General features: G+C 49.4%; 5 protein-coding genes across 5 annotated transcripts; 1 reads left to right on the forward strand and 4 right to left on the reverse strand.

The window, feature by feature from the left end:
* On the forward strand, positions 1 to 216 carry VFPPC_17100 (hypothetical protein; the record flags this gene model as incomplete). The annotated part of the gene is made up of 2 exons (XM_022429062.1): positions 1 to 78; positions 157 to 216. 2 exons carry the CDS (start codon positions 1 to 3, stop codon positions 214 to 216), a joined length of 138 nt encoding a protein of 45 aa, XP_022283900.1.
* Positions 217 to 357: 141 nt separating this feature from the next.
* Positions 358 to 2,505, reverse strand: VFPPC_17099 (PFS domain-containing protein; the record flags this gene model as incomplete). The annotated part of the gene is made up of 6 exons (XM_022429061.1): positions 358 to 549; positions 627 to 850; positions 1,016 to 1,475; positions 1,557 to 1,741; positions 1,782 to 2,300; positions 2,379 to 2,505. 6 exons carry the CDS (start codon positions 2,503 to 2,505, stop codon positions 358 to 360), a joined length of 1,707 nt encoding a protein of 568 aa, XP_022283899.1.
* A 1,259-nt stretch (positions 2,506 to 3,764) lies between these two features.
* VFPPC_18383 (transposase-like protein) lies at positions 3,765 to 6,960 on the reverse strand (the record flags this gene model as incomplete). The annotated part of the gene is made up of 4 exons (XM_022430002.1): positions 3,765 to 4,441; positions 4,534 to 5,383; positions 5,526 to 6,423; positions 6,494 to 6,960. 4 exons carry the CDS (start codon positions 6,958 to 6,960, stop codon positions 3,765 to 3,767), a joined length of 2,892 nt encoding a protein of 963 aa, XP_022284961.1.
* Positions 6,961 to 8,928: 1,968 nt separating this feature from the next.
* Positions 8,929 to 9,453, reverse strand: VFPPC_18384 (hypothetical protein; the record flags this gene model as incomplete). The annotated part of the gene is made up of 1 exon (XM_022430003.1): positions 8,929 to 9,453. One exon carries the CDS (start codon positions 9,451 to 9,453, stop codon positions 8,929 to 8,931), a length of 525 nt encoding a protein of 174 aa, XP_022284962.1.
* An 842-nt stretch (positions 9,454 to 10,295) lies between these two features.
* Positions 10,296 to 11,267, reverse strand: VFPPC_18385 (zinc finger domain-containing protein; the record flags this gene model as incomplete). Its single annotated transcript, XM_022430004.1, has 1 exon — positions 10,296 to 11,267. One exon carries the CDS (start codon positions 11,265 to 11,267, stop codon positions 10,296 to 10,298), a length of 972 nt encoding a protein of 323 aa, XP_022284963.1.
* Between the last annotated feature and the right edge of the window lie 2,044 nt (positions 11,268 to 13,311).

Here is a 13,311-nt window from a genome sequence, read left to right on the forward strand (position 1 = left end):
ATGCTGCTAATTGTATCAAAGTGCTTCTCTCCAAGCACTTCCCGCCGAAGTTCCAGTGCTTCACTATTCATAGATTCAGCTTTGTCGTAATGGCCCTGCTGGTGGTATGTGGCTGCGAGGCCTTGCTCCTAATTGCATCTGGGTGCTTAAGAACAGACCGCCCCCGACGGACATCACCGGGCCTGGAGACGTACGACAGGCAACTCGGCTACATAGAGGCCTACGCAAGCACGCGTCCTCCACACTTGTACGACTCCGTACAGGACGGATTGGACTGAACAAATTCCTATACACCCGGCGTGTGCCCGAGACGGACTCGCCTCTCTGCAGCTGCAGCACCGAGGAGGAAGACCAATTTCACCTCATCCTCCGCTGCCCTAAGTACGAAGGAATTCGGCCCCATCCGTGGCCAGCAGACAGAAGGGGAGTGTGGCGAGCGCTCAACGACCCCGCCACGGCACCAACCCTAACGCGATGTCCATTCAAGGGAGTCGGACGCTGAATTTTATCGCTTGTTGCCGGGACGGTGCAAGGAATATAGGTTGCATGCTAGGAATGTCCATTCAGTTCACTTCTGTATGACCAAGACTTAGTAATATCTACTATTGTGTCACATCCAAAGTAGCACGTAGAAGAACCGACTCCAGATCGTGGCGGTAGGTGTGATCGGCCTTGCGGAGCACCTCGATCACCATGAACTGCATTGTACCGGTCTGGTGTCGCGCCTCGCTTGGACCACTGTCTCTCACTTTCGCCTGGTCAAGGTCGATGAGCACGCCCTTGAAGTCATCAGCCGTCTCGGGCTTCGTAATAATGATGTTATTCGAGGAAATATCGCGAGGCAACGATGCTCACTCTCGACGTAAAGGGTGCCTTCGACACCCCGCTTAATATCAGGCTCAAGCTGCGTATGATTCAACAGGGCTGGCCACGGACGTTCGATAGCTTGCTAAGCCCTTTCTAGAGACTATACCATATTAATAGCTATTTTAGACAACAGAGTCTCGCCAGACGCTCAATAAGTAGGCAAATATAGACTGGTCAGTTAGGCTTGCCGCATCAACCGGCGTCTGTCCCATGTAGTCTTTCATGGCGTAGTCCGCTCCAGCCAGAACCAGGCTTTGTACCTTTTCCCGCCGCTCATACTGTGTTTCTACGGCATGGTGAAGAGGTGCCTTGCCGTCATAATCACGAATATTTATGGGGTATCCTCCTTGAATGTACTTTTGCATCCAGAGTCTCCATGAGCCGCTTGGTGTGAACCTCCAAAGCATGTGTTCACTAAAATGCCTCGCTGCAGCGGCGTAAGTGTCATCTTGAGTTGGATTACCTGGTGCTAGGGACTCGAGAAACAACTTATATAGCCTCTGCCGTTCATCGGGTATATTTGGATTGAGGTTTCGGATACGATCCATTCGCGGCTGGGCGGTGAAATGACTGGCTGGCCGGGCGATTTCAAAGAACTGCTCATTTGTCTCTTGTTCTAACAATGGCAATGTCAATAGGCCTTCTCGCAAAGCCACTACAGCTTTATTGTATGCTTATGACGTTCACGCACCAACTGCATCCATATAGGAAAGGATCTCTTTCGCCAATGCTGCCGCTGTCGCTGCCGCATACGGATGCCAGACATCATTTTTGTGCGAGTCGGAATAGTCCGCTATGCCTCGAATGACAATACACTGGAAATCATTCATCAGACCCGCAGCTTCCATCTCGAAACATAGAGCGCCACCGGAGTCTCTGCTGATTGTCTCGTTCCATGGCATCCTTCATTACGCGGTTTCCTGATGCTATCAAGCCGTAGAATATGACTGGCTCGTCCGCCTGTCGTTCCGGCCGGTTGACAACTCTGCTTTTATCACAATTGGCGCACGTTGTCTCCTGTCGATCGTGCAGGTAGTCCGGTTGGAACAAGATGTCCATGTCTGGCTGGGGGCGCCAATATTCTACCAGCCGAGGGAATTTCTGGAACATGTCCGAGAGAAATTCGCTGATTCTGTTCGAATTCGTTCTATGATTGGATTTAATAGTTGTTATCACGCCCCTCCACTCAGTTGGCGGTGGGCAGAGAAATCCCTTCCTCTCGAATCCGAGAGGAGTTTGCTTCCCCAAGTCGTACTCAACGACGCCGCCCAATGTTCCCCGCGGGGCGCTGACGACAACATCGCCAAGTCGAATGTCATTTTTCTCATTCGGCACACCACCTCCAATTCCCACTAGGAGACGTAGCTGAATCTTCGGGAATGTCCGGGACAAGTGCGTGGCAACTGTGGTTGCAGAGCCGGTTCCTTGAGAACCTTATTGCAGAGATGCGATCACAACGTTATGCCCACTCAGTCGACCAAGAATATAAGAGTTCGTGTCATGCTTGTCGCGGTTTGGAAGTCTATCGTGCTCTTCATCTAACATGTACCGTGCAGCACTCAATTCAACCTCAAGGGGACATATAAGAGCGACGTTATATGCATCGTGGTTGAGTCGTGTCTTGATTTGGCCAGACATTTTTGGGTTCTGGCGCGTGGTCGACCAACTCCAATCGAGCAGCTCACAATACCGATGTATTCATGGATTGAATCCTCAGTGATCAGGTAGGCGGGTTCAGGTTTTTAAGGGAATGAAGTCGCTGACTACCAACCAAAACTCAGCCACAAACTGACACTGCCTAGGTGCGTCAAAGTGGGCCTCAACGGCCAAGCCACCAGAATCAGCAACAAGCCAAGACGACAGAATTATGAACCTGTGTCAGATAACTTTGAGATCATATGAGATCGAGTCTGACGGCGCCAAAAGTGCCAATTGCATTGAATGAGAGTTATCTTCGGAGCAATCATAACTGTACAAAAGAACTATCCACCGTATCAGGAAATCCGGCCATCCTTGTTGTCGTAGTCGCAGTACTAGCCTGTTAGGTAGAATGGCATCAAAAGCTCCTTGACATCCATTTTGACGAGGGTGGCGACCTTACCCTTACCTAGGGCACGTTCGACATCATACACAAGTGCGGTGACTATGTCTGTGGCGCTTCTTTTGGGGAGTGCTCCGGCCTGATTAGGATGGAGGACCTTGCGTTTGACAGCGCTCCAGAATGAAATATAGAGTGTTAGAAGACAAAAAGACGTTGCGAATGCAAAAAGTTCTTGCTGTTGAGAGGAGGAGGCGAGTGGAGGCGAAAACGGAGAGAATGCGGCGGATAACGGAGACCAAGTATTAGAAATGGAAGACATATTAGTAGACATAATAAGAACTATAAATCCATAATCAGGAAATGGTACAGGAAATGATGCGCAAATGACGGGTGGCTTCTGACACCTCCGAGAAGTGTAGGACCGTTCAAGACGAAACAATCGTCGCCTCTCCGCTTATAGTATAGGCGCCTGTAGCGTCGCAGGCACAAAACAAGCTAAATAATATCATAGAATAGAAACAAAGGACGAGTCCAATATACATGTTCCTTCCGACATGACCTTATATGGTTGTTGAAGTTGAGCAAGGAATGATGGTCCCATTTTGGAAACCCAGGTGGCCACAGCGAAATTGCAAGCGATCATGAAGGATTCATAGCTGTTAATTAGAATTACAGCATTTTCTGGTGCATTTTCGTTAGATATCAACTTTTTGGATAATTTAGTAATGAGATTGTGGGGTTGTTGTTAGTTTATAACGTAAGTGCATAGTGAGCTGGACAGCATAGTGAGCTGGACACCCTGCACCACCTTCTCGCAGAAATTTAACAAAAAAACAACCACAACATAGGAAATCAATTAATCTTCACTTGTATCCTCTTCATTAGATGTTTCCACATCAATCCTACAGGTTCGTGCATTATGGCCCGGCTTGCCGCACACACAACATCGCCGACCCTTCCTCTCATCCCGCGGCTTGCGACCTCTTGTCTGGCGATCTTCTTGCTTTATCTGCTCATCTACGTCATTCTGGTCCTGAAGAGCTTGTCCCTCGGCAATAGTCATGCTACCTCCTTTACGTAGACGCGTTTTTCTAGCTCTACGCCGCTTGCTTAGTATTGCATTGGCCTCTTGAAGTTGGTTGACCTCAGCCTTTAATAGGGCTATCTTGTGCATAAGTCCGCATGTTCCCTTCGCAAATTGATCCATAGCAACTAAAATTGATGTTGGAGAACTTCCTTGGTGGCGGCTTATTCGTCTTTTAATATAATCAGTCTGCGAAGTCGCCTCCGTTGGGTTATTTGGGGTCTTTGGAACCCACGGTTGTGGTAGCTCAATAGCCTCTTCAACAGGCGATGGCGTCCGTAGCCTTATATCTAGCCGCGACAAGACACTTTTTGGGTCAAATGGAATAAGCCCTGTACCCCGAAAAGCTCCCTGGATATTCTTTTCCGTCATTGCAGCTTTAAATGCAGCGCAAAATGCGGGTAGGAAGTCCGCCTTCGTAATGTGCGTAATCCGCCCTCTCATTAACCCTTCAATTTCTTTACCATAAGCCTTCTTCACAATGGCCCAAAACAGCCAACATCTAATGGCTGAAGTATATGGGATGAATGAGACGGCATACAGAGCGTGATAATCTTATGGTCCTTGCAGAATAGCTCGAATTCCGTGGAGTGGTGGCTTTCATGCCCATCCATGATTAGAAGACGATATGCACCTTGACTTCGCGGCTTAGTGTGCTTTTCGAAGTGCTTAATCCATTCTACGGCTTTCTCATTTGTAGTCCAGCCATTCTGAGTTATAGAGATAACCCAATCCTTCGGTAGCGCGCTATCTTCATACCAGTTCGCAAGATGATATTGCCCCGCAACGATGATAAATGGCGGGATAGCCTCACCTCGAGAATTAATAGATTGGATTACCGAAACCCATTCTCTATCACCTGGTTGAGCCAAGGTTGGGTTGGCATGTCTATCTGAGCTTGTAACAACCATGGTGGTTGAGATCATGCCCATCATAAAGCCAGTCTCGTCAAAATTGTGGAAATCCTCCTCTAGGATGCCGTATTTCGCGACTGTGTCGCGCACGAGCTCAAACCAGGGCCGAATTAGTATTGGATCTTCGCACAAGGCTCTCTTATAGTCATATCTACGCGTAAAACGCGTAGTAAGCTCTTTGTGGCGCTTGACAAAGTTTGAAGCCCATCGTGGTCCCACGGGAGGCGCGTCGCGATCCGCGAGCAGTCGATTCGCCATATCTTGCACACCACTAAGCCGGGGAGGAAATGATCGCGAATCTAGGTCAAGAATATATTCAACAATTGTTGATTCCTCTAGATTTGTAAGTTTCCGACAAGGCGGCATAGTATCGCGTCGTGCGGCGATTCCCTTAACTCGAGCGCTGAGTGTACTATGAGGTACCATATAGATTTTGGCAGCCGCTCGAATGCTTAGTCTTGGGGTATTTTGGATAGCCTGGCAGGCTAAAATCATTTGTCTTTCTTTATCGACATTTTCCATGATTATTGGGAGAGAAATGTAAAGTTGAAGATGAAGAGTCCTATTTTGGCAGTGGAGTGTCCAGCTCACTATGCTGTCCAGCCCACTATGCACTTACGTTATGGTTATAGTTGAGGAAGAAAAGATCGATGGCGTGGCGAAGTTTGAGGGCTCTTTCAATCATCGCATACGCAGAGTTCCAGCGGATACCACCATCAACTAGCACTCTAGTATAGAGGGTTTCGATGCTGCCTTCTTCGTACGCTGTCAACACATACTGTTTCAACAGCTCTCGTCGCTGATCACTCCTGTTAATCCACACACAGAAGTTGTGGAGCTTGCCAACAAAGCTCTGCTTTCTCCATATCTCAAAACGCCCCTCATCAGATGCGCCACGCAGCTGCCGTTCCAGCTTGCTCACACCTTGCCCAAAGAGGAGGGCCTTGACGATGATATTCAACATGTGACCAACGCATCGAAGGCGACTCTGCGGCTTGATTGCCGGGTATTTCTTTGCCAGCTCCTGAATGCATGTGTCATTACTGCTAGCGTTATCCATCATATAGAAACCTAGGACAGTAGAGATGCCGTAAAAGTCGATGACTGCCGACAGTGCCCTCGCAATGTTCTCGCCGGAGTGAGGCCCTTTCAGAGGTGGAAGGTCCAGAAGTGCTGTTTGCAGTTTATAATTTACATCCAAGAAGTGCGCAACAATTGCTAAATAGTTTGTTCCTTCTTCGGATGTCCGGGCGTCCGTGGATATGTGGATTTTGCTTAAGGCAGCTTGTAGCTTTTCCTTTAGCCAAACACGCCTCCCCGTATCGCCCACCCATTTCTCCCCGATCCAGCTACCGAGTGTGGATGGGCTCTTCGGTAGAATCTTGCCAATGTCTTCCATATAGTTTGCAAAGATCTCATGAGTGCGTTGATGTGTTGCCTGATGGAATGTGAGGTCGAGGTCGATCACCCAGTCGGTGAAGTGGTCCTTGAATTGCAAGTCGTTGAATACCGATCGTCTTCCTCCATGATGTGAGTTTAGTAGCACCCTTCGCCAAGTTGAAGGGATTTGACACTGCTGTCGGATACCCGAACTCTTCCGACTTATGCTGATTCTTCAGATGGTATATGATGCTAGTAGTGCTTTCACTGGAAAACAGCGCAGTGTGGTGGTGGCCGCGCACATGGCAATATTTGCACAGCCAGTATTTATTATCCCCATCAGTTGTCAGCTGAGCACCATGTTTGTAGATTGCTGATGGCTGGACCTTAGAATTGAGGGTGCGTTTATGAGGCTGGCGGTATCGAATTGATGGCAATGGCTTCCCGTCATAGCGAATGCTGCCCCAGTTAATAGGGAAAGCACATTGAGAGCTCTTTGGTAGCCGTCTTTCGTCGCAAATGGATGGTGTAGCTGCTTCGTCATCAGGGGTCTTGGTCGGGGTTGACACAGAGCTGGTCGTGCTGGACGTAGGAGCGAGTGATTCGGAGGGAGTTGTAGGTGGAGTGGACCTTTCGACCATTCCATACGGCCGAAAGAATGGAGGTGTTGACATGCCTTCAGGCCTGGCGCAATTCTTCGTATGCAAGGTAAAAATGCTGAGGAATTGGGCAAGAAATTTGAGAGCACCCAAGTGGCCCTGGGGACCTCGCAGCCAATCAGAGCGTGTAGACACTTCCAATTCATGCGCTATGCTCTATTTGGCAATTTTGTCCAGTAAGTCAAGTGGAGCCGAGTAAGGGAAGCATGCTGGTTTGCTTGGTTGACGGGAAGTCCCTGCTTTACTTGGTTGACAAGTATCGAGCAATCACAACCAACCAAGTCAAGTTACTTGGTTGTTGGACACACTGGGCTTGCATGCACACCAGAGCCGCCAACCGCCTGTATGCCAAACGATTTGCCTTCGCATCAATTCTTACTCTTGTCTCTGATATTGTTGCTGATGCGCTTCCTGTCCTCTCTCCGACCGGATTCTCAATACAGGGCGCAGACTGCACCTGGCAGCTGAAGCACTTATTCCATTCATTATCAAGTCCTTGATTTAGTAAGAACTTAATCAGATTGCAACTTAGCAGGCCAATTTGGGGCGCATGGTTACTTCAATGTTGGAACACACACTGTGACAGCTCTTGCTGATTTATGAAAGAAGAAGCTCTTCAGCGCCTTCCTTCGTGTGCACTGCTGCTTATGACAGCTCGTGGCCTGCACAGGTTAGCGTAAGAGCCCAAGCTGCTTGTGATCTGTTGCATAGTTTCATGACAGACTCACGCGAAACGTCTTACTACGAAGATGTCGTGAGACGATCCATGCTGACGAGGAACCTCGTAGGCATACGCTCGAACGCGCCAGATCTTAGACGGCAGTGGCTCACAGAGTAGTTGTGGCGTAAGCACTCATGTTTATGGCCAGCGCTGGCGTGTGCAGGCGAGCATAAGGGCCAAGAGGGATTAATCCCAAGCCCTGAGGACCAGACGGGTTTGTAGACTTGGCTTCGACGAGAGGGTTTCGAGGCTTTGCTGAACAATACCCAGCGACTATGGCCCGAGGACGGCGAGTTATCAGGGGCCTGCCATCCCCACGGAGGGCCTGGGGTAGCAAACCGCAGAAGGTCTACCATGCACTACAGTACACCCTACCTGGCTTTCTGGAAACTAACGGATGCAGCAGATGCGAAATCATTTTCATTTAATGCTAAGACGAGAATACCTCCTTGGTCTCCGTCCTGAGAGCCTGCCGCTTGCTCATCACCGCTTCCAGGGTTTTAGTTTCTCTTGGGAGCTCGAGAAGATCATTCTCTTGTCGAGCTAATTGGCATAGTATTAGGTTGGGATCTGATGTGAGGCTTGGGCATTTTCCAGCAAAGCCCCCAACCCGGACTGTCGTCGTTCTCGCCTTCACGCCTCTCGGTTTGCTAATTTATGCTCTTCTGGGTAATATCGCCGCGAATTCAGCCATTGCGCACTGGATACGCAGTCAGTCAGCCCGACATTCCACAAGCACGCGGCTAGTTACTGTTCAGCTAGTTTGTGAGCGACGGCGATTGTGCAAGGGCGATTCACGGCATTCATCCCCAAGACCAAGGTCATGATAGAGCGGTCGCATTTAGAGCGCAGATGGATCTCTCACAATTGGATGAGAGTTTATTGCATTGCCAATTATCTAACCCTTGTTCCGCACTCAGCACAGAGTCACAAAACCTCCCGATTCTTCAGTTTTGTACAGTATCGTACCTGGAGTGACTCCTTCGATCGCGTGGGGAACCGGCTGCTCTGTCGTGCATGTTGCTTCTTGATTTGAGTCCACGAGAGCTGCTGCTCCTCTTTCAACGATACGATGAAATCGTCCTCTTCTGGCGTAAATTTCTGCCTTGTAGTGGAGATATGCCATTTGCCTCTAGCGCGACCTGAGGCTCCGCCCGTGTTCTGCCTTCTCGTCGCCATCTGACCAGACTTCCGGTGTTTGACACAAAGGTCCCAATCAAATTGTATCTGAAACGTCGCCGCACCATTCATTGTGACTCGCTTCAGCAGGACATTGTGCAATGGTCATTCTCCAAACTCAGCAACGTCCGTGCCACAGGCGTCCTGGCTTGCGGGCCCGGAACTGGTGAGCCGGGTGTGGTTCGGCTTGCTGTGAACGCCTGATGTTCGACCAAAATGGCGTTCTCAATAGACGAATTGCGAATGTTCATGTTCTCGTTGTAGGGGCCGCCTCCCGGCAATTCTGTGGTCCTTTGGAGCTTTGACTCCGGCCGACAATCTGGGTGACCCCGTTCATCACGGTCTCTCAAAAGTGTTTCATCGTATACCGCGGAAGGGTCCTGGCTGTAGGTGGACGTAGAATAGTGGCTGTCATCCATGTCGTTGAAATCTTCGTTGCGACCGTATGCCAACTCTTCGCTAGCTCTCGTACGCTTCTTGGGTGGCGTTTCGTTGCCGACATCGTTATCTCCGAGATATTCCAGCGTGGTGCTTTGCCTTGACAGGGCCCAGCCTACGCACCTCCACAGAGGTACGTGAAAGTACGGGTGGGTAGTCAACCGGGACATCGTCAGCCGAATGGCTGTTGAGAGCAGGATCAACGGGACACGATACAACGCTGCAGCGGTCCGATAACAAATCTTCGCTCGGTGTCGTACGACGCGAAAATCGAGATGCAGCAGACGATACAAACGAACAACTCGTGGATCTAGTCTGACGAGCAGACGATGCGTGTGCGCTGTCCTAACGCGTTATCTCCTTTGGCCGGTCGGCATTAGTTGGCGCTTCGTCAACGTCCCCAGCCCTGACCCATTCGCCACAAGCCGACAGGTTGGGGCCTTTCTGACAGAGAGACTCCATGCTTTCCCTGGACAAGGTGGTCGCGGAGGTTGACTGCTGCGACCTACACATATGGCTGTTCTGTGACCTGTCTTCACTGCCGTTCTTCTCCACGTCAGTTCCCTCATCGGAAGATATTGATATAATTTCGTCCATAGTCATGGGCACACGGCTGCTCGTTTGTGATGGCCAGTTTCGAGAGGGTTCTTCAATTCTATCCACTGGTGTAGAATTCTGCGGGCTGGTGCACGGCCATGTGGTGCCGGAATCTTTCACCCTGATTTGCGCATCCGGAGCCCAAAAGTACTGGTTACGAAGCGAAACATAATCTGTCATGATGATAGCCAAGGATGAGTGCATGCCACATTCAAAACCTAAAAGAATAAGGCATTTGTCGGGATGAGTATATAAGGCCGTTTCGAGCTTTAAATACTTGCAAAGTGGCCTGAGGATTTCTGGCACCTCCCTCTGCGTATGGTAGCGTCCCGTTCGCGAGGCTCGCCATTTCCATGGCATAGAGATTAACATCCAAGAGTCAGGTCTTGTCACCCCTTGCTTTCTGGCCTGCCAATCATGCAACTGCCGAACTGCACCTGATGAGACTCAATTCCGGACAACAATTGTCATTCGATCCGTGGTTATCACCAATGTAATAGCCGAGCTTATGTGCAATTCCATACCAATCAATTATCCTATTGACATGCTCGGTTTGGTGCTGGCCGCCGTGGCTGCCTCGCAGGCGCGGCAGGCCTAACAGTGCCTTGCGGCTCTTGCCTCCGGCATCAACAAAGTGCGCAACAAGGGCCAAAAAGGCCTTCTTCTTATGCTCGGTCGTCCAGACATCGCATGAGAGATGTATCTCGGAAAGTGCCCTTTGAAGATGCTGTTTGATCTCGTCTTTTCCTTGGAGGAAAGCATGTTCAATTTTTCTCGGTATTGCGGCTCGAGATTTGAGGTAGACATCTGCTGCCATGTAGTTGACGCTCATGATCAAAGAGTACAGTTCCGGGTACTCCACTGCCTTGTGCGGCAGGTTGTTATTGATAATAAGCTGAAGTAGTGACTCGTCGAATGCTGTCTGGTTAATGGCCTTGCTCAGCATGCCTCTGTCCCGTTCATTAGCTGCTGCTTGGCTCCTTTGTCCTTGGCGTTGAAAGATCTGCTCAAGCTTGGCCTGTCCTTTCCTTACAACCTGCCGCTGCTGCGCTTTAATCCTAACACCATGCCGTGGATTGAGATGATTTCGGGCAGAGGTCAGGGACGCGGACTCCCATGGGCATTTGCCGCAAACCCATATCTTGTTGCCAGCTCGGTTACGCCTAACTTGTTCATCCAGCTTCAACTTCTTTGCATGAGCCCAAGTCTCTGTCGCCGTTTGGGTACGTTTCTTAGATCCGCGGCCGGAAGGGGTACTGGCAAAAGTCGCTTCGGACTCGGGGCTGCCGGTGCAAGAAATGTCCGGAAGCTGACTGGAATCGGGCTCAGACATCTGGCATGTGGAGTCACCCATGCTTACACTGGCATCGCTCATCTTCGCTGTCATAGGCTGGGGTTAAATGCTGCCTTGATAGAAGCGATTGATCACGACGAGACGGAGAAAAATTTTTAATCAAGATTCCAATTGAGTTATTTTGTGACAATTTCATAGTGAGGCATTCATTAAACACGGCGTCACATGATTCCCCTTCAAGCGGTCACAGCAACGCAGCTCAGATGAAAAAGTACCCTATACAATATCTTTAATATCCTCAATATCCTCAATATACTTCAATATGGAACACTCCTGTATTGAGGTGTCAATATTGAGAAAATCAATATTCTCAATATGTTGGAAGCGCAAGGCTTCTATTCGGGTGATAATTATCACGCGGTTTGGGGTACTCGTAACTGGTTGATTGATGCTTGTTGAATTCATCTAGCTATAGATAACGTACGCCTGTGTTGGTGTTGAAGCCTGCTCACGTGAGGTCTGTTTCAGCCACTGTTTGAAGCCATTCGCAGGCTACTGGCTCCGCCGCCAAAGACGGCGGTGGAAGCAACACTGGCAGCTTCTCTCTTTGAGGCCTCAATTCATTCGAAAACAAAATAAAACAAGACACCTGTTGAAGGCGTACACACTAGAGGCAAATTCCTCTGTTCTGAAGCCAAGTTTTCTTGTATTCTTACCTTGTACCGTGGTGGCTATATCCTAACAATTTGGCCACGGTAATTCCCTCACTTTTCGTCCTTCTTCCTCTCTACCCAGCCTTCCACTCGTATCGCGATCTTATTCTTGTCGATAAGGGTTCTCAACGCGTGATTTGGCGATGCTTTCGTCATCGCGTCTGCCGGGTTATCTCCTCCGTTGATCCATCTGACTTCATGGACTTCGCGGCGCTCGTATGACTGTCGGAGAGCCATGATATCTATCATGAGCCTCTTCTCTTTGGTTGTGCCGAGCTTAACAAGGCACTCATATAGGGAATACGAGTCCGTGAGAAGGATCGTGGGGATGTCTGGAATTCCCAGTTGTTTTGTGATGAGCTTTAAAGTCGAGGCTATCGCGTATCCAATGTCTGTGCCTTGAACCACTCGTCATTCGGGGATATAATGACGAGGGTAAAGCCTTCATTTTGACGCAATCACCAACAATACAACGAGCCAGCCAACGGCTTATGATTGCACTCGCGCCCTCTCTCTTCCAACGAGGAATTATCCTCTGGATAAGGGATATTACCCAAGCCTATGTGCAATCTCAAACACCTCTCCAAAGGACATTATCGCAAAGATTCCTGAGCAACTCCGCGGTAGATACCCAGAAGGCACCATCATGGTAGTAGTTAAACCGTTATACGGAATACCAGAAGCCGGCACCCACTGGTGGGCGACTTATTCCACCCACCATCGAGAAAAGCTAAAGATGGCGACCTCGACTTACGACCCATGCCTGCTGATCTCAGAATGCGACAAGTTTGGTATCATTGGGATGCAAACCGATGACACACTTGGACTTAGTGACAAACAGTTCTCTAATCTTGAAGAGGAAGAGCTCCAGAAGGCAGCTTTTGCAGCAAAGCCAAAGGAAGTCCTCAAGGTGGAAAAGCCACTCACTTTCAATGGCTGCCGAATCTCTCTTAACGCCGATGGAAGCATCATGATGACCCAGAAAGAACAGGCTTTAAAGCTTCAGATTCCAACAACCAATCAGGAATATATTGAGCAACGAGCCCGCGGCGCATATCTCGCCAGTATCTGCCAACCAGAGGCAGCCTTTGACCTTTCAGTTGCTGCCCAACAAAAGGAACCATCTAGCGATGACTTTAAACGTCTAGGACGCCGCATCCAGTGGCAGATTGATAACCCAGGTAGAGGCCTAAAATGTATACCATTTGACCTCGATAAAGCAAAGCTTTTTGTGTTTGTTGATGGCTCTTTTGCCAACAACGAAGATCTGAGTTCCCAGCTGGGATACATTATCGTCATCGGTACAGAAGAAGAGACCAACAATGGCGAAATGCTCGTTAAAGGCAACATCATCACGTACTCTTCAACCAAGTCAAAGAGAGTTACGCGAAGTGCCCTAGCCTCTGAGCTTTATAGCATGGTTC

The sequence above is a fragment of the Pochonia chlamydosporia genome, assembly GCF_001653235.2.
Source record: "Pochonia chlamydosporia 170 chromosome Unknown PCv3seq00015, whole genome shotgun sequence".
Taxonomy (NCBI): domain Eukaryota; kingdom Fungi; phylum Ascomycota; class Sordariomycetes; order Hypocreales; family Clavicipitaceae; genus Pochonia; species Pochonia chlamydosporia.